The 22,169-nt window shown below is 40.8% G+C and overlaps 1 protein-coding gene and 1 pseudogene across 2 annotated transcripts in view; one reads left to right on the forward strand and one right to left on the reverse strand.

The window, feature by feature from the left end:
- Positions 1-22,169, reverse strand: part of LOC144646009 (coiled-coil and C2 domain-containing protein 1-like) — a 109,304-nt gene that overhangs the window by 21,121 nt on the left and 66,014 nt on the right. For both annotated transcript variants that reach the window (XM_078505525.1, XM_078505526.1), the window contains 8 exons: positions 7,831-7,984; positions 6,601-6,719; positions 2,720-2,821; positions 1,955-2,083; positions 1,203-1,419; positions 1,092-1,123; positions 739-870; positions 38-134 (listed from right to left, as the gene is read on the reverse strand). In XM_078505525.1, the coding sequence (XP_078361651.1) occupies positions 38-134; positions 739-870; positions 1,092-1,123; positions 1,203-1,419; positions 1,955-2,083; positions 2,720-2,821; positions 6,601-6,719; positions 7,831-7,984 (982 nt within the window). The remainder of the gene's footprint in view (positions 1-37; positions 135-738; positions 871-1,091; positions 1,124-1,202; positions 1,420-1,954; positions 2,084-2,719; positions 2,822-6,600; positions 6,720-7,830; positions 7,985-22,169) is intronic.
- Positions 9,880-14,392, forward strand: LOC144645974 (uncharacterized; annotated as a pseudogene).

Here is a 22,169-nt window from a genome sequence, read left to right on the forward strand (position 1 = left end):
TGTTCAACACCTTGATGTTTCTACATGTATTTGATACCTGATGATGATGCCTGAGGGAGGGATGGAACAGGAGGTAACTGTGAAATATCCACTGACTCATCTTTCTCAAGTAGTTCAATCGCTGAATCTATTTGCTGACAAATGGAAAACAAAATAAAGGAACAGGTAATTAGGTTGATACAACATACATATAGTTTAAGAATTCTAGCTGGTGCATAAAGGTAATTAGTTGATGGGCATTTATGTACTGTGGCAGAGGAGTTGAATTGGGAATCAAGCTAGTGATAGGGTGGAGAGTTGAATTCAGGACCTGTACATGTAGATAATTTTTCAAGACTAGTGCTCTCAAGAGTCCTCATGGGCCCGATGAGGATAAGTAAGTAAGTAGTGCTCTGACTAACTTATGGGCCATTGGTTATCACATAACAGCGTGAAAATGGATACCTTACTCTGTCTTATTTGAACAGTATTTTGAGACCCCTTTAGAGTAAAATCAAATTCTACTTGAATGTACAGTTTATTCTTCTCCTATCATACATTCAATCGATCTTCAGCATAAACTGATTAGTTTTTCACTTGAAGTCAAACAATCCCTCAAATGCACATGAACTGAACTAAAGTTTTAAGAAATGTTGTTGTCCTATGAGAACCTGAACAGTGCAAGGGATTTATAGGTCACAGTTAGGCAATTTATTATAATTATTACTGCATACTTAAAGATTCTTTTCTCTCCTTTACCTTAGACACAGCTAAAAACTGTTTGGCATTTTGGATATCTCCTGCCTTCTTGCATGTCAAGGCAGCTATTCTGTACTGATTCCGTCTTGCTGTAAAGAGTTCTACAGTTTTAGTCTTCTCAGAGTCAGGAAGCTGCAACAAAAAAACATAATCATATTGATCAATGCTTTTAAAAACATACTGACTTACTTTTTCATGAACTGTCATGAGTCATGAACTGTAAGGAATATTAAATTTTATTTTTTGTCTAGTCAATGAGAACAGCTTAAGTGTCTACTAGTGCTCAAAGTATAAACACAAATTTAATAACTTAAGTTACATTTAATATAAAGAAATGGAAAATGTTAGGATACCTTAGGCTCCTGTGATTTTTGATTGATTGTCACTGAAAGCAAAACAAGAGTTGTTAGTGGAAAATACACACAGAGACGTTTCATGGAATCACTTTTCAATGATACACTCACCATCTTGGAGTGGTTTAGACATGGCATCTTGGGTTGTCGGCTCAAGCTTTGTAGCCTTGTTCCTGGTGCCCAGATCTTCAGGTACAGCAGCAGGCTGGACTGGCAGTGAGGAAGCTGGAGCTGAAGGTGGAGCAGCTCCAGTGGCAACTGGTGGAGGAACTGCATCCACATCAATGGGTTTACCAGCTTTGGCCTGCTTGATCATTTGTTCTATATCCTAGATCAACAAAATAAGACATAGCAAAAAGAAGCGATAAAATACAGGTATGGAGAAAAGGTGAATTTGATTGGCTGTGCCATTGCTGTTTATTTTAATTTACCAGTTAGATGGTGAACTCATGGTTTCTATCAGTGAAAATATAAAATAATAAAGTATCAAGGAACAACAATTTCTTCAGCAGAGAAAATGTTAAGTATAAAGAAAAGTTCAAATTTACTTTCAAGGTTTAACTTTTTTAAGTACTTAAAATTATATAAAAAATTATTAATAATTATATTAAATATTAAAATATTATAATTAAATAAATAAATAAATATAAACAGATAATGACAATGAAGGTTAGGTGGTTTAATGGTTAACAAGTTTTGATGAACACAGACTGAAGTAGTTCAAGAGCCAGCCGTTGTCCAGCTTGTTTTGTGTTCACCGCACATCTCCCCACTCAGGTATTATGCTGGTTCTGGCATACAGCTGTAGTACCAGTGAGTGATCAATAACAGGCAGCAGCTACAAGCGCAGGTTATTACTGTACCTTGAGTCCTCTTCCATATCTCCTGGCTTTGCTTCCCTCACCAACCTTATTTGCATTTTCTATCGCCTGCTTGTAATTTTTCTCCCTTTCTAACAACAGGTCAATATCAGATGAACTGCCTTTGGCAACCTGATAGATATAAAAATTAAAGATAAGGGGATGGTCAGGTGGGAGAATCAGGGAATGGAGAGGGGATAATCAGGGAATCGAAAGGTGATAAGGGGATAATCAAAAGAATTAAAGGGTCCGAAATATTTAGATAGTTTCTGGCCATCCTTTAAAATATTCATAAAGTACTTGATGGGTACTCTTTGGCAATCATAGAATGATGTAATTTGCCCTCAATGAATAAAAAATGGCCAAAATACTATTTTGTCTATCCCAGTTGATTAAATTTAGGTATTGTCACCTTATCAGTCGGGGGAATAAGGGCCAGTTTTGGCAAATCTTCATTGAAACACTCGAAGAATTTCCCAATTATTTCATCCAATAAAAAACTTGCGTGAACACATGCAAGTACTATAAATGTAATCAAGCGTGCAAATACATTGATCATGTTGCTTAGCGACTTCTGGTACAAAAACCGCAGGCTCAGTCACTTCTCGGAGAAGTGATGTCACTATCAACTGGTCCTTGTTCCCTGACTGTCATATGTTACAAAACACAATAATCATGTTATTTTGAAATAAAGAGTTCATATCTAGTTTCTTGATTTCAAAGGAGTGAATGTTAACAGGGTGCAAATACGTTATTTGTTAATTTGACCTGTTGATTGCTGCTTGCTGCAGGTACAGAGGGAAGTAAAACTGGCGTTGGATCCCGGCGTTCTGCACCATCTTCTCCTGGAGCAATACACTGAAGTTCAGCCTGCAAAACAGCCTAAGCATTACTCAAGATTACTGGAGAGGTTAAGGTGGCCTTGATAGTGAGGTCTGAGTTTGAGCCTAGCAGATTCACTGTGTTATTAAAAATTGTGTTACTTGGCAAGACAATAATTGAATAGCTTGATGAAAAACTATGCTTAGTGACTTTTAAGATGAAAAATCGTTTTTTCCTTCAAACGAGCCTGAATTTTTGCGTGTGGTCTTCGATTAAATAGAAAATCATTGTCCTTTTTTTTTGGGGGGGAGGGGGGAGGGGGGGGAAAATTTATTCGCTCGCTCAAAAACGAATTTCTTAAACTACTTTGTGATGTAAGCTTACGTTTGAATTATTTTGGCGCGCAAAGCCGAGGCAACGAGACTTTCAATCAGACCAGTTGAAAACTCACCTTACGCATTAGAAGTCCGCTTATTTTCGCTTATTTGACACATATTTGCGCCCGTCTGGTGGTGAAAGGACATCATTAAGTCTGGAAACCCGTAAGCCACTAGCATATCTCAAAGAAGCGAGATGTGTTGCTGCCTGAAGATTGCTAAGCCCTGCCAAGACTGGCGGTAAACTTGGCTTTCGAAGGCGCATTGAGTCAGGCGAGGTCTAGAAGCAACTTCTGTTCCAAAAAACGTTATTTTCTCGAAGTTTTGGCTTATTTGTCTCGTGTTGCCGCGTTGAACGTTTGGAAATAAGGAGGTGCTTTTAGACTTATAAAAATTCTCTTAGATTTGGCGATAGGAGTTCCCGTATTTCAGCTACAGGGATATCCCATAATAATCTTTAATGGATACGTCATTCGATACGCATTGTCACAATAAACAAAGTTCGTTTGGCACGGCAAAGACAGAAAGACGGAAAATGCTCACTCAATCAACAGAACACAACAGAATCGACAGAAAAGGATAATTTTTACCAAGAAAAGCAACAAATTGCTTCATTTCGACAAAAAATAGCCCTAAGCTGCGATCCTTTCCAGGAATAAAGGGCCTGAATGTTTAAAAGAACGATCGTTGCTTGTGAGTCAAGATCAAATTGCGTTATGCGTGACTACGGAGAGAAACTGGGGAAAAGCGAAAACATATTATGGATTAACCTTTAGCAGCCTAAATTTGCTGACTGAAAACGAAACATTGAACATTTGGCGAGTGCATTTGTGGTTAGAAGCTGGCGAGAGGAAAGGGCAACAGCGTAAGTCGTTTTTGTTAAAGTATTTCTCGTTCATTTTGCTATATATTTTTCACTTCTTTTCACTGTTCAGTCGCTCAAGTTTGTCGATCAGTCAGGTTCAATGTTTATATAACATTCATGACACTTAACCCTAACCTTAACACTAGCTGACCCTAACTTTACTTTACTGTAACTGCTAAGTTTTATCCTCATCTCTCTTTGAAAACGAAAGGCTATTTGGCTTTGTTGCCGCGTGTTATTGTTTTAAAGTGACCATAGTTCTAGTTTTTCTCGAAGACAAGGTGCAAACCAGAAATTTTAATTTGAGGACAATGTTTTTCCATTAGATTGGAGACCATATGCAAAAATTCGGGCACGTTTGAAGGAAAAAACGATTTTTCATCTTAAAAGTCACTAAGCATAGTTTTGCATCAAGCTATTCAATTATCTCTCTCAACCCACAAGACAGTATAGATTGGGGGTAACTCACAAAATGCTCACAGTAGCTTGCAATAGAATAGTACCACCAGTTTACAGACTGGCCATATAATAAATAGTACTTTGCTTAGAGGAAAACTACATTGTTTAGAGGTAAAATTGTGGTCTTAAGAGTAAATGTCCTAGACTGTTCACAGTCCCCTATTTTTCCGTGAAGTCGTAGAGATTGATCGTTCAGTCAGACAAGCGGCAATCTTGGTTCACGAACACAAGCAAACACTGGGGAGAGTGCAAAATTCCCTACCAATGGGTTTTTTTGCATTCTCCCCACTGTTCACTTGCGTTTGTGAACCAAGATAGAGGCCCGTCGGACTGAACGATCAATCTCTATGACTTCACAGAAAAATAGGGTGAACAGTCTAGGTGGTTCCCAATGTGTGAATACTTAATAAAATAACAATATACCAGTAATTATAGTGCAAAAAAAAACAATACTCAGTTGGCTTGGATAAGGCTAATTACTCCGGCTGGAGGCCAGGAGTAGTAAAATGGGCTTGATTTCTTTGTAGTCACAAATCTGCAAAATTGCGCAATCGAGTGACGTAATCCCATTGTGCTTTGCGTACCATCTGCTTGACCTCGACAGGGAAATTCGAAAAGTCGCCATTGCAAGTGAAGTCATTGATGCGGAGTCTCTTGTGCCACGGAACGGATTACAAACTTTCAAGGTCTTGTTTGTTATGCTAAACACGTAAACTTCCCTCTCTGGGGCAAGTACAGATTGCTAAAAATTTGGTAGTGTGAAGACAATCTTTCCTTCGGGGCCGCAAAGACTGTGTCGCGACGTAAATATTATCAGTGTGTTTTGAATACAAATCATGGACTTGATCAAGGACTTTCTGCGGCTTCTCGAGACTTCAGAAAAAAAATTGTTATGTATATTATTGCTTTGAATTTTAGATGACATTTTTAGAAGGATCAGTAAAAGTAGTCAAGTAAAAAATTATAATGCAAAAGCCGTCTGCTGCAGTACAAGAAATGCTTTTGCGTGAATAAATTTAATTAAGCGTGCAAGGGTTGTTTCACAAGTTTTAAAATTGATGCTTTTGAGACCTTTTGAATACATTTTTTTGCTTCATCTTCTATGAAAATTAATCTGAAATAACGTTTCTTTCAAGTTTCTTTCATTTGTCCATCTTCAGTTCGGTATTTTAGCTTTTGAAGGGTCATCGATCTTTGTTTCGAGACAGACGCGGTGTTATCTGATCATCTTTCAACGGCGACCAGACTTTAGTTTTGTGTTTTATAAAAGATTTAAAAAATTACTCCAGTACTCCAGAAAAATGCAAACAAGTAGTTTCACTAATAGTTAAGTAAATGAAGAGCGTAAAAAGTATTACCAATTCAGTTTTTGGAAGGAACCATGTAGTTTCAGAGTTGTGTAAACAATATTCCAGTCTCCTTCGCAGCCGCGATTTGGTGGTCACGCAACGCTTCCGTGATTCGTAAATAACTCCCGAAAAACGCTTTTCTGCACCAAGAAGTACCACATTGAGATGGTTTCATAGTTTGACAAGGTCTTCATTAGCAATTCCTTACTACAGTGGAACGAAATCCCGGTTTAAGACGTTTAACGATTCCCCGATATAACGATATGGTTTCGCCAGCCCCTTGGTACATCGTTTATATTTCGGGATTCCACAGTATTGTCTAAGTTTAATGGTCATTTTGTTTATTTGTTTGCATTTAAGTCTTCACACTGTAAAACCACGTCTGTATTCCTAGTTTTATCTAGGCAGCTTTTCTTTATTCTTTATAGGGAAGATATTTGTTTTAGCCTGTTCCAGGCGTTCGGTTAGTTGGGAAGCGGCGCAAGAAAGCCTCTTATACACAGGAGTTCCAATATGTACCCAATCCCCTCCCTAATCCTCCACCCCTATGTCACTTCCAGGGCCGGAGTGAACGCTCTGCTAGCGTCTTGTTGCTTTAACAAACACCACAAACCACAAACTCTTATTGTGTTCAAATAAGGCTACACAACATGAAATCAATGTGAACACATGCATGCCTGTACTTAATTAAAGATAGATCAGTCTATGATTTGTTTTTCTTACATTACCCTCTATGGATAGTAAAAATAGAACTTGTTGTAATTGTTGAGGTCTTACCAATAACTGAGGGTCATTTTCATCAAAGTCTTCATCATCATCATCATCATCATCACCATCATCATCACCATCTTCCATGTCGTCATCATCCATCATAACAGCTGATCGTCCTCCTGGTTCTAAATAATAATGTAAAATATTAAAAAGCGATCTCTGGTTAAAAATATGATGAAAACGAGCTTTCGACTACCAGTCTGTAGTCTTTGACAAGTAATGAATAAAAAGCGCGAACGTTAAAATATATACTATAAAAAGTGTGAAAAAGGAAAATTATAATGAAAACAATAAAAATGTTTGTGTGCGGGTAAAAATGCTAATGAAAGGTTCAGAATAAAATTGAATATTGTCTTGGTAATTGTTTCGCATTATTGTCAGCATGTTTCGTAATTGCTGTGTGCCAGGATTCCAAAGTTTTTCTAACGCGGCAATTTCCTTTATCAATCACACGTGCACTGTCAAAGTCGATGGAATGGTCGTTCAACCAGGCATGTGAGGCGATGTTAGAACCTTTTTTAAAGGTTTTTGTGTTTCTAATATGTTCTTTTTTTCTTGTTTTTAAACATCTTCCCGTCTCGCCGATGTAACTCCACGGGCAATCGGCGCATGGTATCTTATAGACGACATTTGTTTGTAGTTCCGCCCGAGGTCTTGCTTTCTGGGAAACAAACTCTTGTTGTAATGTCTTAAGCAGTCTGCTTGTGGTTTGGATTCCATTGTTTCTTAGAAGCCTCGAGAGAGGTTCAGTGAGGCCTTTGATGTAAGGTAAAACCGCATGGTCACAATGTGAGTCTGAAGGATCAGCCCATCTGAAAAACATTCCTACCAATTCTTCTGGAGATGGTGTGATTGCCAGAGGTGGTTTCTTCTTCAGGACACACAAACAATGAAAAGTGATTGTTTTTCAAGAAAATGTACAAGTATTACAATTTGTTAATATTTTGAAGGTGAAGAGATTTTGTAACAAAATTAGTTTATCTGCTGTGTTTTTGTAAACACTGACTGCTATCTGCTTTTCAAGCATACAAAGGGACTGGCAAAAATAATACAATTTGGATGGAAATCTCTTTTTGATACAAGTACATTGCACATGTACATCTTTTAAACAATTTACCACAACAACAAAAAAAACAATACAAAAAGGTATAACATGCATTTATAATTTAAAATTTCTACAACACTTTTTTTACAGTATGTTTTCATGGAAACAAAAAACTGCTATGGGTCACTTACTTTTTTTCTTTGGTTTAGATCGTGATGCACCCTGCAGTGCAGCCAGCTCAGCTTCAAGACTTTCATCATCTTCATCATCATCTTCGTCATCAGCAACTCCAATACCCCCAATCCCTAAGTCAGCCATTTCTTCTGGACTGATATCAAGGCCAAGCTGATATGAAACAAATTTAGAAAAACAAAACAAACCATTCAAAGAAAGGAAGACCACTAAAAAGTCAAACACTAGATGACGACAGACAAACAGACAGACTACAGTAAAACCCTGGTAACTTGAACTCGGATAACTTGAACTCCTTGCTTACACAAACTAAGTCCCATTTTTCTTTGATCTGACCCACTTTTCAGTCATTTTTACTCGGTTAACTAGAAATCAGATAACTTAATTCACTGCTAACTCAAACTAAATTTTGTTTCCCTTGATCAAAATTTACCCCAATTATTAACATGGCAAATTGAATTTATATTCAATAATTTATTAACCCTCAGCTGACAACTTGAACCCCCGCTTACTCACTGTTTTTTTTTTCATTTCTTTTCAGAGTTCGAGTTACCAGGGTTCTAAGTGATTTCTAAACAATTTTAAAGGGATCTTCGGTTTGTACATTTGGTACGCTATGTACAAAATGAAGACCCTGGTCAAATTCGGTGATAACCACAGATCTTGATATTCCTTGTTTATGCTTTGGTCGAGAATCATGTTCAAAACTTTTTTAATTACGGTAATTTCAAAACGATTTTGACACAATTTTGGTTTTGTACTTTTGGTAGGGTTATGTCGGAGACTGGGTCCGAGTATTGTTAAGATTTTTGATTGACAGATAGTTATGTAATAAGTTGCACGTTGTAGTTATAAAAATCAGTGATGCAAACTCTGTGAAGCGATCAACTCAGTGAAGTGAAGTAGTGAATATAAAATCAGTTTTGTTCACAAGTGACGTGAGTTTTTGTTGGGCAACAATTGGAGGCATTCCCGACAAAAGTGGCACCTCCGACGGGACAGTGTCCTCAAACAAGAGGAAAAGAGCCGAAAAACTACAGTGAATTATAAAACGAAAGATGGATGCTGCGAACCGTGATCTAGCGACGAGATTAACTCAACTTAAAATAACCAGGGACAAAACCGAAGCCATATTAGCGGCTCAAAATAGCAACCGTATCAAGAGACATAAGGAGGCGATACATGCCGTCGTCTCTTCTGTGGAAAAGTCAAAGCGAAAAGTCGAAGAGCTAAAAATTGCCGCTGGGGAAGAAATGGCCGACATTAGCACGTGGTGTGATGGAGTAGAGGCGGATATAGCGGCTGTTGACCAAGATATGGACAACATTTCTACATGCCTAAGCGAAATCGATCAGGAACAAGTTGATAAAACCAGAAAGGAGCAGTTAGCCTTCGAAAAGGAGCTATTGGAACAGAAAGTCAAATACAACGAGGAGCTAGGAAGACTTCAATCGTCAAACGCAAAGGAAAACACAAGTCACGTGGGAAATCAAGGCACTGCGGCGAAACTGCCGAAGCTTGCAATTACGAAGTTCAATGGAACTAACCTCGATTGGACAAGGTTTTGGGGCCAATTTACCGAAGGAATCGACAAGTCTGGCATGGCTGCTATTACAAAATTTTCTTATCTCAAGGAATTTGTTGTGCCTACGGTCAGGAGAAGCATCGACGGCTTGCCGTTCACCGCCGATGGCTATGAGAGGGCAAAGGGCATTTTGTGCGAGCGTTATGGTAATTCAAGCGAAGTGGAGAAAGCCTACGTGGGAGATATCTTGGATTTGCCGAAGATTAGCGGAAACCAGCCTCGAAAAATACATCAATTTTACGAATGGTTGTTGTATGATGTTCAGTCCCTCGAAACTATGGGAAAATTAAGTGAAGTCAACGGAAATGTAGCCCTCACGATCGATAAATTGTCTGGAATTCGTGGCGATTTGGTTAGGAACGATGAGAACTGGCAAAGTTGGGACTTTCTGCAATTGTGCGAAGCTTTGAAGTCGTGGACTCGCCGAAATCCTGTGGAGTCAAATTCAGCTGACCTGCCAAAACGTGATCGCTCGCCCTCACGTGTTTACAACACGCGACAACAAGAAGCCAAAACACGTGTTTGCGTGTACTGTGAAGATACCTCGCACAGGTGTTCTGACTGCCCGCGCGTAACTACTCTTGATGGGAGGAAGAAAATTCTGGCGGAGAAAAGACTTTGCTTTAACTGTACTGGCCCTAAACATAGGGCGGCCGAATGTACCAGTAAAATGTCATGTTATTTCTGTTCAAGAAGACATCACACTTCTATCTGCATTGATCAAAAACCCAAGGGGGAGAGTGTTATGTCTTCGGTTGATGATGATAAGGTTATTTATCCTGTTGTGGTGGTTAAAGTCGGTGGAATTGAATGTCGTGCGTTGTTAGATTCTGGTGCATCTAGCTGTTATGCCTCTGCCAAGCTGTTGGACCTGCTGGGAAAACGGCCAACAGAGATCAAGCCGAAAAAGGTTGTGATGCTTATGGCTTCTACCACAGCGAAAATGGAGATTTACAAGAGCACTGTTTCGTCTAAGTCTGGGGATTACAATTTAGAAGTCAATCTCACCAAAGTAAACCGAGGAGAGCTCCTTAGCCTGGAAAATCCCAGATATGAACAGTTGATGAAAACCTACTCTCATTTGAAGGGCGTGGAAATGGACGACATAGACACCAAACCATTACTTCCAGTTCATGTTATTCTAAGCGCTGGGGTGTTCGCTCGAATCAAAACTGACACTCGACCACGGATTGGCAATCAGGGAGAACCTGTGGCTGAACGCACCAAGTTGGGATGGGTCATTCTTTCCCCAGGGGAGGAAATCGATACTACACACATGCTTCTTACACAGACCAGTCAAGTGGATTATGAGGAACTATGCAAATTAGATGTGTTGGGACTTGAGGACACACCACAGCATGACCAAGGTGAAGTGTACATGGAATTTCGAGAACAGTTGTCACGCAATGAAGCGGGATGGTATGAGGCAGCGTTGCCATGGAAGGGCAATCATCCCCCACTCCCTTCTAACAAACAAGGAAGTCTCCGCAGACTAGAGAATTTAAAGCGCAAACTGGAACGAACAGGGATGGAACAGGCCTACAGTGAGATCATCGAAGAACAGAAAGCTGAAGGTGTAGTGGAAGCAGCTGATCAAGAGCCTCGAGGAGTTGAATTCTACATCCCACATAAACCTGTCATTAGAGAAGAAGCTGCGACAACGAAAGTCCGTGTGGTGTATGATGCATCAGTCAAGGCCCACCCCAATGCTGTATCGTTGAATGATTGTTTGTACCCAGGGCCCCCACTGCAAAACAAATTGTGGAATGTACTGGTTAGGTCACGTACACATCCTGTAGCTGTTGTGGGAGATCTCAAGAAAGCATTTTTGCAAGTACGAATAAAAGAGTCTGACCGTGATGCTCTGCGGTTTCATTGGAAGCAAGGAGAACACTCAGAGATTGAGACATTGCGTTTTACTAGAGCCTTATTTGGCCTAGCACCATCTCCTTTTCTTCTAGGAGGTGTGATCACGTACCACTTGGAAACCTGGGAAGCACGTGAACCACATGCAGTGGCTGAACTACGCAAAAGTCTCTATGTGGACGACTTGATTAGTGGGGGCGTGACAGTGGAAAAGGCAAGGGAGCTGAAGCAGCAGGCTATCGAGATTTTTGAAGATGCAACCTTCACATTACACAAATGGCAGTCAAATGAGCCTAAATTAGAAGAGAACCCTGTCCCACCAGTGGATAAAGAGGGAACCTTTGCAAAGCAGCAACTCGTGAAACCCCATGCAGGAGGATCATGTCTACTTGGACTGGGATGGGACAAGGAACGTGATGAGATAATTATATCCTTTCCTGAGCGGGAAGCAGACCCAACCAAGAGAGGTGTTCTTCACAAGCTTGCAAGTATTTATGACCCCCTTGGATTTGTTTCGCCAGTAACTCTGGTGGGGAAGTGTCTGTATCGTGATGTGTGTTGTGAAAAGTTGGCATGGGACGCTGAGTTGACGGACACTCTGAAACTCAAGTGGCAAAGGTGGGAACAGAGTCTACCCAAACAGATAGCCATTACTCGGGCCCTTGTGGAACACAGGGAACCCATCCAAGCAATTCAGCTACACGGCTTCGGTGATGCAAGCAGCCATGGCGTAGGTGCAGCAGTGTATGCAGTTGTGAGGCAAGAATCAGGCATCACTCAGCGACTCGTAACAGCAAAGGCCAGGCTAGCCAAGCAGGGCTTAACAATCCCCGATTAGAGTTAATCTCAGCTCATATGGTGACAAATTTGTTGATGAATGTGAAGGTTGCCATGGAGGGATTGCCTGTCACGGAACTGAATGGATGGCTAGATAGTACGGTGGCTCTCTTTTGGATAAATGGTGGAGGACAATACAAACAGTTTGTGGAGAATCGGGTACAGAAGATTCGTGCTCAGTCAGAGATTACATGGAGACATGTCCCTACCCAAGAAAACCCGGCTGATCTTGCGAGCAGAGGTGGTAGTGTTGAGTATCGTGAGATGTGGTGGGAGGGCCCAGAGTGGATGGCAGATCGTGAACGTTGGCCACCGGAACAAATTATCCAACCCTCTGCAGGAAGTACAGCTGAAGCCAAAGCTACCAAGGAATTATTTGCGCTTGCTGTGGATGTCACTGACAGGCTGGATGCTGTTCTTGAGAAGTTTGAACTGAACAAAGCTATAAACATTTGTGCATGGATTTCCAGGTTCCTGTACAATTCACGCAATCCTAACCAGAAATTAAGTGGCACACTGACAACTAAAGAGATAAAGAACCAGCATACGTTCTGGGTGAAGAGATCCCAACAGTTTTGTGACTATCAAGATGACCGTTTACAACTAAACCTGCAACCTAACCAGGATGGGATTTTGGAGTGCCGTGGTAGGATACAGGGTGTGTATCCCATATACCTCCCAGACAAACACCTGTACACCCAGAAGTTAGTGCACCATGAACACCTGCGCACTCTCCATGGGGGAGTTGGATTGACAATGACAAGTGTGAGAAGACACCACTGGGTACCACGCCTAAGAAAGCTAGCAAAGCGAAACATCCGAGGATGCCATGGTTGCCAAAAGTTTCAAGCGAGAGCAGCAGCAAACCCACCACCTGGTAACCTCCCAGTAGATCGGACGCAAGGATCTCACCCATTCCAAGTAGTTGGAGTGGATTATGCAGGGCCAATCAAATACAGGAAACATGGGAAAGTGGAAGCTAAAGCATACATTGTGTTGTATGCATGTTCTCTGTGTCGTGCATTGTACTTAGACTTAGTGCCCTCACTGGAAACCCAAGAGTTCATTCTGAGTCTGAAGAAGTTAATTGCAAGGAAGGGAAGACCAGAGAAGATTTATTCTGACAATGGAACGACATTTGTTGGTGCAGCACGGTGGCTGAGAAACGCTATGTATGATGAGAAGTTTAACAAGTTCCTTGCTGAGAATGAAATAATCTGGCAGTTCAACCTCAGCCGCGCCCCATGGTGGGGTGGGCAATTCGAAAGGATGGTCGGTTTAGTAAAAAATGCCTTCTACAAGACCATTGGGTGTGGTTTCCTTTCGTGGGCAGAGTTGGAGGAAGTGCTACTTGATGTGGAGATAACCTTAAATGATAGGCCTCTTAGCTATGTGGAGGATGATGTGGCACTTCCAATCCTCACCCCTAATTCCATGATGTTTCCACAGTGCAACATCTTACCAGACCTGGAACCACATCACGTTGACGATGTGGATCTGCGACGAAGAGCTAAACATCTTAGCAAATGCAAGAATGCACTGTGGAAAAGGTGGTCAAGTGAATACGTCCGTAGCCTGAGAGAGAGGCACAACCTCAAGCATCCAGGGAAGCCCTGTACATTGGCTGTTGGAGACGTAGTGATCCTAAAGTCTGAGGACAAAAAACCGGGGAAAGTGGCCTCTTGGCATTGTTCAGGAGCTGTATCCAGGAAGAGACAGAGTGGTAAGAGCTGTGAAGTTGCGATCAGGGAAGAGTTTCCTCGAAAGAGCAGTGCAGCACCTTTATCCACTGGAACTTTCTTCTGACTCAGTTGCCCGTGCACCTTCCAGGGTTCTTAATGCTGATGCAACTGTTTTCCGGCCAAGGAGACAGGCAGCTTTGCGGGCTGAGGAAAGAATCCATCAAATTGCAGAAGCAGAGGAGAATTCAGGATAACTCTGACATTGAGAACTTTAATTTAATATTGACATTGAACCATGAATTGAACTCTCGTTATACAAGGTCCTATTAGTGACTGTCTTAAGTATTTTGCAGTATCCGTTGTTGTTGTTGCCCAGTCTCCTGTATTAAGGACAAGTTACATATCTTCCCTTCGGACTGATATGGGGGGAGAGTGTCGGAGACTGGGTCCGAGTATTGTTAAGATTTTTGATTGACAGATAGTTATGTAATAAGTTGCACGTTGTAGTTATGAAAATCAGTGATGCGAACTCTGTGAAGCGATCAACTCAGTGAAGTGAAGTAGTGAATATAAAATCAGTTTTGTTCACAAGTGACGTGAGTTTTTGTTGGGCAACAATTGGAGGCATTCCCGACAGTTATGTACAAAACAAACCCTGGTCAAATTCATTCATTTCTGTGCTTCGGTTAAGGATCATGTTCGAGCATTTTTCAAGATATTTTTTACATTGCAGCAAATCACCTTTGGGACCGCTATTTGGGGTCCATTAAAGATGTATTCCAATCCGTACCACGCAATCTCGGCTGCAATGTTTATGTGAGCCCACACGAAGGAATGTTTACAAGCAAAACTAAAAATTCTGTGACAAACTTACCTTTTTCTTCATAATTAACGCCAGATATCCTTGCAGAACAAATAATAACGAGTAGAGGAACCTTGACGCTATTTCAAACCGACGTTTCAGCTCATCGGAAATTCTTGAACGAAACGAACTGTAATGGCGGACTAAAAAACTTCATGTATGCTATCACCGAAGTGTAACGTTTCAACGAATTCAAAACAAAAACGAAAACAAACCCCGAGTCTGCGCAGTACGGACTGGAAATCAGCTTTAATACAGGAAATCCATAGTAACTAGAGTTATTTTCAGTAATTCTTATTTGCCGGGACTTCCACTTCTGTTCATAATAATGGAGTCCCCGTAATAGCGAGGTGTCTGCAAGGCAAAGACACACATGTAAATTAGGAGTTGTGGCACAAATTGTGACAACTCGCTCGGCTCGCCCGGGCTCGCCTCGCTCCTTGTCACAATTTGTGTCCACAACTCCTAATTTACATGTGTGTGCGGAACGCAAGACGCCTTTCTTACCCCCCTCGCGAAACGAGTTGCAAAAAAGACGTAACAAAAAAATCGGGAAAGCAGGCGTGGAAATGGTAAAAAAAAGGAGGAAAATGTGAGTGGCTTTCACATTCCTAACTTCCTGAAGCAGATTCGCCGGACCCGACAGTGTACCAATCGTTGTATGGCGCCATTGTATTAAATTACAACCAACCTTTAATTGCTGTGCCAGAAATAATTCCTATTGAACAAATGCTCTTATTGAGTAAAAGAAGATGGGAAGAGGGAGAACTGGAGAAATTAACTTGAGTGTAAAGAAAAACTTGAAAAGATCTTGTGGAAAAGCGTTTACAACATACAAAAAAACTAAAGAAAATGAAAAACAAATAACAATCTTTTTAACAGACGAGCTGATTGAAAAATTAAAAAAATTAGACAGCAGTGTTGTCGCAAACGTTTTAACAAGCTAAACAAAACTTGCACGCTCCGGTGAGTGCATAAATTATTGAGTAACACAGGAAGTCATTGTTTACCCTGTGTCAATTACGTGGGAAACCCCCTTGACGTAATCTAATTGTTTTTTTTTTCATTTTGAATATTTTTAGCCGGAAAACAACTCAAACTCTTTGTATGTGTTTTTTGAGAGCTATGATTTATTCAACAACAATATTTAATTTGACTAACATGTAAATATACCGTGAAATATTGAGCTAAGAACTTTCTAGAACATAAAAGAACAATATAAGATCACGGTAAGTTTATTCACCAGGCGTCATTACTATTTTTAGTTAATAGGTTATTTCCCGATGTAATGACGTCTTTTGTGACCAATCACAGTTAAAATTATAGCTTTATATTATTCACATAAGCTTTTTTGTATTACACAAGCAAGCATGGCCGATGTATGAAGACGTTTATCAAACCTTCATTGAAAAAGAAGCAAAGACACAGCTTACGGACATGAATCATTTGGAAACGACAAACTAGGATCTGATTATAATATTTTACATCAGCTATTCGTGCCTTCGCTTCGCGAAACCTAAGCAATTACGGACAACAATCAGATGCTTGGTCGTGAAGTTTGGTCGCAAGGTTAAGTATATCGGATGCTTGTAGACGTTTTTTCAAACATTTTTCGATCAAAATTAAGAAGATTTAACTCAGTTTATCGACATGAATCATTTGTAGATGTCAAACGATAGCCTAATACAACTAAAGCGTTTGCCAAACTTGACCAAAATTTGCCAAGTTACAAGCCAAAACACGTCATCACTTTGGAATGCAATCGGTTACGCCGTAACCTGAATTGACAAAATTATTTTAGTCACAGGCCTCAAAACGTCATCACATTGGAATGCCAATGGGTTACGGCGTAACCCGAATTGACAAAAACTTGCAAGTTTACAAGCTTAAAATATTCTGACGTTGTCAAGGAACAATTTACCTTGGATACCGTGGCCATAGATGTCCGCCGTTGTCAAGGAACAATTTACCTTGGATACCGTGGCCATAGATGTCCGCCGTTGTCAAGGAACAATTTACCTTGGATACCGTGGCCATAGATGTCCGCCGTTGTCAAGGAACAATTTACCTTGAATACCGTGGCCATAGATGTACGCCGTTGTCAAGAAACAATTTACCTTGGATACCGTGGCCATGAATGTCCGCCGTTGTCAACGAACAATTTACCTTGGATACCGTGGCCATAGATGTCCGCCGTTGTCAACGAACATTTAACTTAGCAACTGAATAAAATTATTTTACTTAACACACTTGTAATGTTTATTGATTGCTTATTATATCATTAAAAAGCTGTTGATTTGCATAAGTCTGACGCTGTGGGACATTCACCCACACAAAAAAAAAAAATTTGCATGCATTGTTCAGACAAGCCCTTGACTGTGGGGATTAAATCAAGTGTTTTTTTTTCTGATTTCGACTCGGCAGAAAGTCACTTTAAGCGCGCTTTAACCTTTTATTTTGCCTCGTTCAGGCAAACAACAACCTCTCTTGTGATGTCTCGAACATTTTTTTGCAACTCGAACGACAATGCTTCCATCACAAAGTAAACTACAAGATGAGCGCAGACAATCATTCTTTCATTAAATGAAAAAATGTTCTATTGGACTGAAATTTTATTTCGAAATGTCGGTGGTGCTTTCGAGAAGTTTTTTTTTCATTTTTTGTCTTTCTGCTTTCATGATCTCTTGTCGTATTTTTTCGATGTCTGGCTGTGAATTTGTTTGTTTGTGTGCAAAGCTTGAACGTAAAGTCTCTTTAAGTTGACGATATTTCTGCATTTCTCGTAAGATCAGTTGAAACTCTTTGTCAGAAACAAGATTATCATTCAGAGCTTGTGAGACAGAGCTGTTTATCGAGTCATGTTTTGCAACAGCCAGAGCGAGGATTCTTGAGTGCTTATTAACTTTACGTTCAAGCTTTTTGTTGATAACTGACAGGCCAGTGGAAGCTGCCCCAGATATACCTGCTACTGCTGCAACAGGAACGCCGATAACAATTCCAACACCAGTAAGTGAAGTCGCAACAGCTCCAGAAGACAGAGCTGCCGTCACGGCGCCAAGACAGACCACGGAACAGTGAATAACTTTTCGGACTTTTTTATATTTTTTCAACACAAGCCTGTAATGCTCAGCTTCATCAGATATTTCTTTTTCAATTTTACTTATTTCAGTCAGCCGGAAATTCTCGGCATTTGTTGGGAGGCTTGGATAAAGTTGTGTTTCTTCGCGATCACCATAAGCAGGGGCACTCGGGAGAACATTCGCTGAAGACATGGTCGTATACTTTTAATTTTATTTTTGTATTTAATTTAATTCAATTCCAACTCATATGTAAGATTTGAGCCGTTAAAATCGAATGGATTTCCATTCTCATCTCTAATCGAAAGAGTCAGAGATGATACATTTTCTTCAGCAGAAACGTCGCGCAAGACGTTTAGATGTGTATTTTGGTAATAAACTTTTTCATACGGTTTTCCACGTATGTCAAAAAACGCTAAAAGGCTTGATGGCTTACCATTTAGCAAGCTTTGTTGCTTGTCGATAAGGTCACAGTTGATGAAGTAATTTTTAGGATTTGAAACATTATTTACCTCAATTGTTTCAAAAAATTCCTTTTCAATACTTGCGTAATTCTCAAACCCAGGCAAATTAAAGAACTTAATAAGACTTTCATTCAGTCCAAAAGCTTTTAAATTGGGCTCTTTTGCTTTTATTATCAATGAACGACCTGCAATGCCTTTTGTTACAGAAAACATGTTTTTCTCTGGAAATCCTTTTTCAAAAATACTCCCAATGTCATCGAGTGAGAAGTTTCCTTGCCGTATATAACGCGCCTTCTCTTCCTTGTTCACTTGTTTATAAAAAACTATTCCATCCTTTTCCAAACTATTCCAGCTGTTGTAAAGAGAACAACTTAAAAGCCGGATATAGCTTGGTTTTGGAATAGGCTGGTCAAAATAAACAGTGTTCGGATTTTCTTTTGTGGTAACAGTCAGCACAACCATTTTTATATTAAATAAAAATAAAAAATGTTTAATATAAAAGAGGACCATGGATGCAAAAACAAGAGGTTTTATGAAGTGGATGAAAACCCCAGAAGCAACTACAATTTCTAAAGCGGCAAAAGACAATGCATGGAAACCTTTTCTTGCAAAATATCCAAACGCTGACCGAACAAAATTTGTTGCACAGGTTGAGTTCGCGTACAACCACACAGCAACGGCAGACATTTATTACAAGGCAGGGCAAGGCCATTTGATAAATGTTTTTGGCTCTGACAGCAAATATTGGAGCCCAGAGATGAAAAAAGCACTGGGGGTGAATCAAATTTCAGGCGGTTTTCCACAACAGCTGTCACCAAGCGGCGCAAAAGGCTCATCTTTGCCAATTCCCGCGGTTGGATTTCACGAAGCCGCACCGAGTTTGAAAAAAATATTTAACAGCCAAATCAACATCTACGTCACACCAGATCAATATTTCACAACGAAATTAAGAGAGATTTTTCAAAAAACAAAACTGAAGCATACATCAGGAAAAGAGTCAAAAAGGTGGCTTGCTAGCCAAAATATGGGCTATTGGCCACAGCAACTTAACTTTGCGGTATGGTGCGCGACAACAGGCTGCGGTATAAGTCGAGATATTTTCGATGAAGAGCACTCAGCTCTCAGCTTGCCACCGATTGTGCGAAATTTTTACCTTTTTCACGTTTATTTCACGATAAGGCGAATATTGTTTCAGATGGGGGGAATTCAGAGCGTAAGCGCCTTGCCAGGCGACCCCACTTTTAGCCAGTTCGACAACAAGTACGACGTGGCTTCTTACAAAAGAATATGCGCTGAGTTCGGTGTCGACCCGTCAAGCGATTTCCGTTTCACAACAGGCGCAAACCACGGACTTGGTAACGTTTATATCTGGATTACTAACATTGGACCAAACAAAACTGGAGCAAAATACCCCGATTACGATAAATTTTCGGACGAAGGGGGAGCTGCAAGCAAAGGTAACTTGATTCAATACATCGAGCCAGACGACGCTGCATATGCACAGGCAGACTGGTTTTGTCCTAACGGCACTGAAGGGCTTACTCAGGCAGGTTTGTCGAGAGTAAACCAGTCGATAGAGGCTTTTGTCTACTGTATTCTCGGTTCGCAGGTGAACGTTCGAAGTAGCATACTTGGAACAGGCGGCCGTGCAAAGGAAGCGCAAAGTGAGTTCCTCGTGTTGGTTGAAGACGCTATAAGGCAACCTGATCTGGCAAAGTCGGTCCAAAGATACCAACTAGCCATCGACGAAGCTAAGGTTCGGCTTAACCTTGCAGTCTGCCCAGGTGCCTGGCTGATGCCCGCTCGTATGGTGATAAACACAGAAAGCGTTGTTGGTTACAATAACCAGCTTAAGCAGGCTGTTGTTGGGATGAAATTAGGAGTGAATGATGAGGTTAATAAAGCTACAAAAAAAGCAGCTCTTAAACTGATGGCGGGAGGAAAATCAAAAATCAACCCACCAAACAGCCACCCTTCAAATCCTATACACAAGAGCGCCACAGCAAAAAAAAATCAGGCACCCGCCGCAAGCGCTGCTGAAACACCAGCTAGGGACCTTTCGGTCCCCGTCAGGCAACGCGCAAAGCGCTAAAGCTACGAAGGCCGTAGCCAATGATTCACACGAAATAAACAAAGCAACTGTCGCTGTTGGCGCGGTTGGAGCAGCAGCTTTGCTCTACACCCTTATGCGTTAACGTCTCTTTTTGATGTATTTTTCAACAAGAAAAGCAACCACAGCAAGGATAAGCAGCCAGGTGTGCTCTGCAAGAAATCCAATTACTTGACCAGCGGTTTTGAAAAGAAATTTCGCAATCGAGCCAATGAGACCAGGCAGAGCTGATGCTACCTTTGAGCCAATATCACTTAGGCCTTTCCCCAACGCTTTGCCGGTTGCCTTCAACGCGTTTGTAATGGTTCCAATAACAGAACCAATCGTGACACCAGCAGCAAGAAGTATTGCTGTTACTGTCACGCCATATTTTTTGAAGATCTCTTTGATCCTCTCACGAAGTGGAAGCGCCCTTTCTCTTTCTGCAATCTGCGTTTGCAAACGCCCGAGCTCCTCGGTTCTTTCTGCGACTCTGTCTTCCGCTGCTTGTTTTTCAGATGGCGAGGCATTATCATCTTCAATAATTTTTTTGTCTTCCTCGTTTTGTTGTTTTATCTCGGCTTCTTTTTCTTTTAAATCATCCAACCCTTTTGTGTTGTTGAGATTTTCTTCCAAAGTGTTTCTTTTGCTCTCTTGGGCAGCGCGGACTGCCCTTAGTTGGTCGCCTTTTTTTTGTTCTTTTGCCTTATCTTTTGCCAGTTTTTCAAGAGCAGCAACTTTTTTTTCTGAGTTTTTTACATCAGCTTCAAGATTTTTATTTAATAGCTTAAGTCTTTCTACTTCTGATTTATTTTCAACAGCTGACCCAAGTTGATCAATAATGGCGTTATTTCGCTCGATTTTTATTCTTTTTTTTTCTACTTCTTCGATGGCTTTTTCTTTTTCTGATGCGATTTTTTGGGACTCTTGAACTTGGATTTCAGATTCTCTTAATCTTCTATTGGTTTCTCGTATTTCTTCATTTTCTTTCTCAATAAGTTCTTGTGCCATTGGTCCAAGTTCTTTCCTGATTTCTTTTGTAAGACTTGGATTTAGCTGTTGTTTACCACCTGTACCCCTTTTGGTGGTGAAAAGGTCATATAATTTTTTACCAGCTCCGGCCATTTTTACTTGTAATCTGCCCTTTAGACTGTAAGAAGCTTCAAGATTTGTTGATGAGCTTTCTGGAAACACCCCTTTTAGAGACTTCCATGCTTTTTCGCTCATTGATTGCGCACTGTCAAGCAAAGGTGTTTCTTCGTAGGATGTGTCTGGCAGCCCGCTCTGTTCGTGCTGCATCGTTTGCATTTCATGTTGTTCACCCCCATGGTAGGGTGTGGATGCCTCCCCGGGCTGAAATGGTCGGGTTGTGTCGACCTCTTGTTCCTCTTCATCATCGTTATCACTGTTGTGGTCAAGATCTCGGTCCAAATCATGGTCCTCGTATCCAAACTCACCACCACCTTCCGCCATCGCTTAATTTATATATATATATTTTTAAATTAAACTTTTCAATTTAACAATAAAACCAATCGAGAGATGGCTGCTGTTCAAGAAAACCTTCGACCGGGGCGCACAGAGAAAATACTCGGCGCACTGAAAGCCGAGCGCGCGGTAAAACGAATCACTTTTGACCGCACAGAAGCCAATCCAGAGGAAACGTTGTATGTTTCAGTGCCCAAGCTGAACGAAAACGAGGTCATTGTGCCTGGCTCGCTGGCGCTGCGCTTCAACATCGACTTGAGCGGAGGCCATGCCAACAACTTTCTGGTTGACAACGTCAGCCGAGCTCTGGTCGACGATTTTGTTGTAAAGTACGAAGGCACCGTCGTGCAGGACACGGTTGGCTATGGCATCTACAAAATATTTGAGGATT

This window comes from Oculina patagonica, chromosome 3, assembly GCF_052425735.1.
Source record: "Oculina patagonica isolate OP01 chromosome 3, crgOcupat, whole genome shotgun sequence".
NCBI classification, from domain to species: Eukaryota; Metazoa; Cnidaria; class Anthozoa; order Scleractinia; family Oculinidae; genus Oculina; species Oculina patagonica.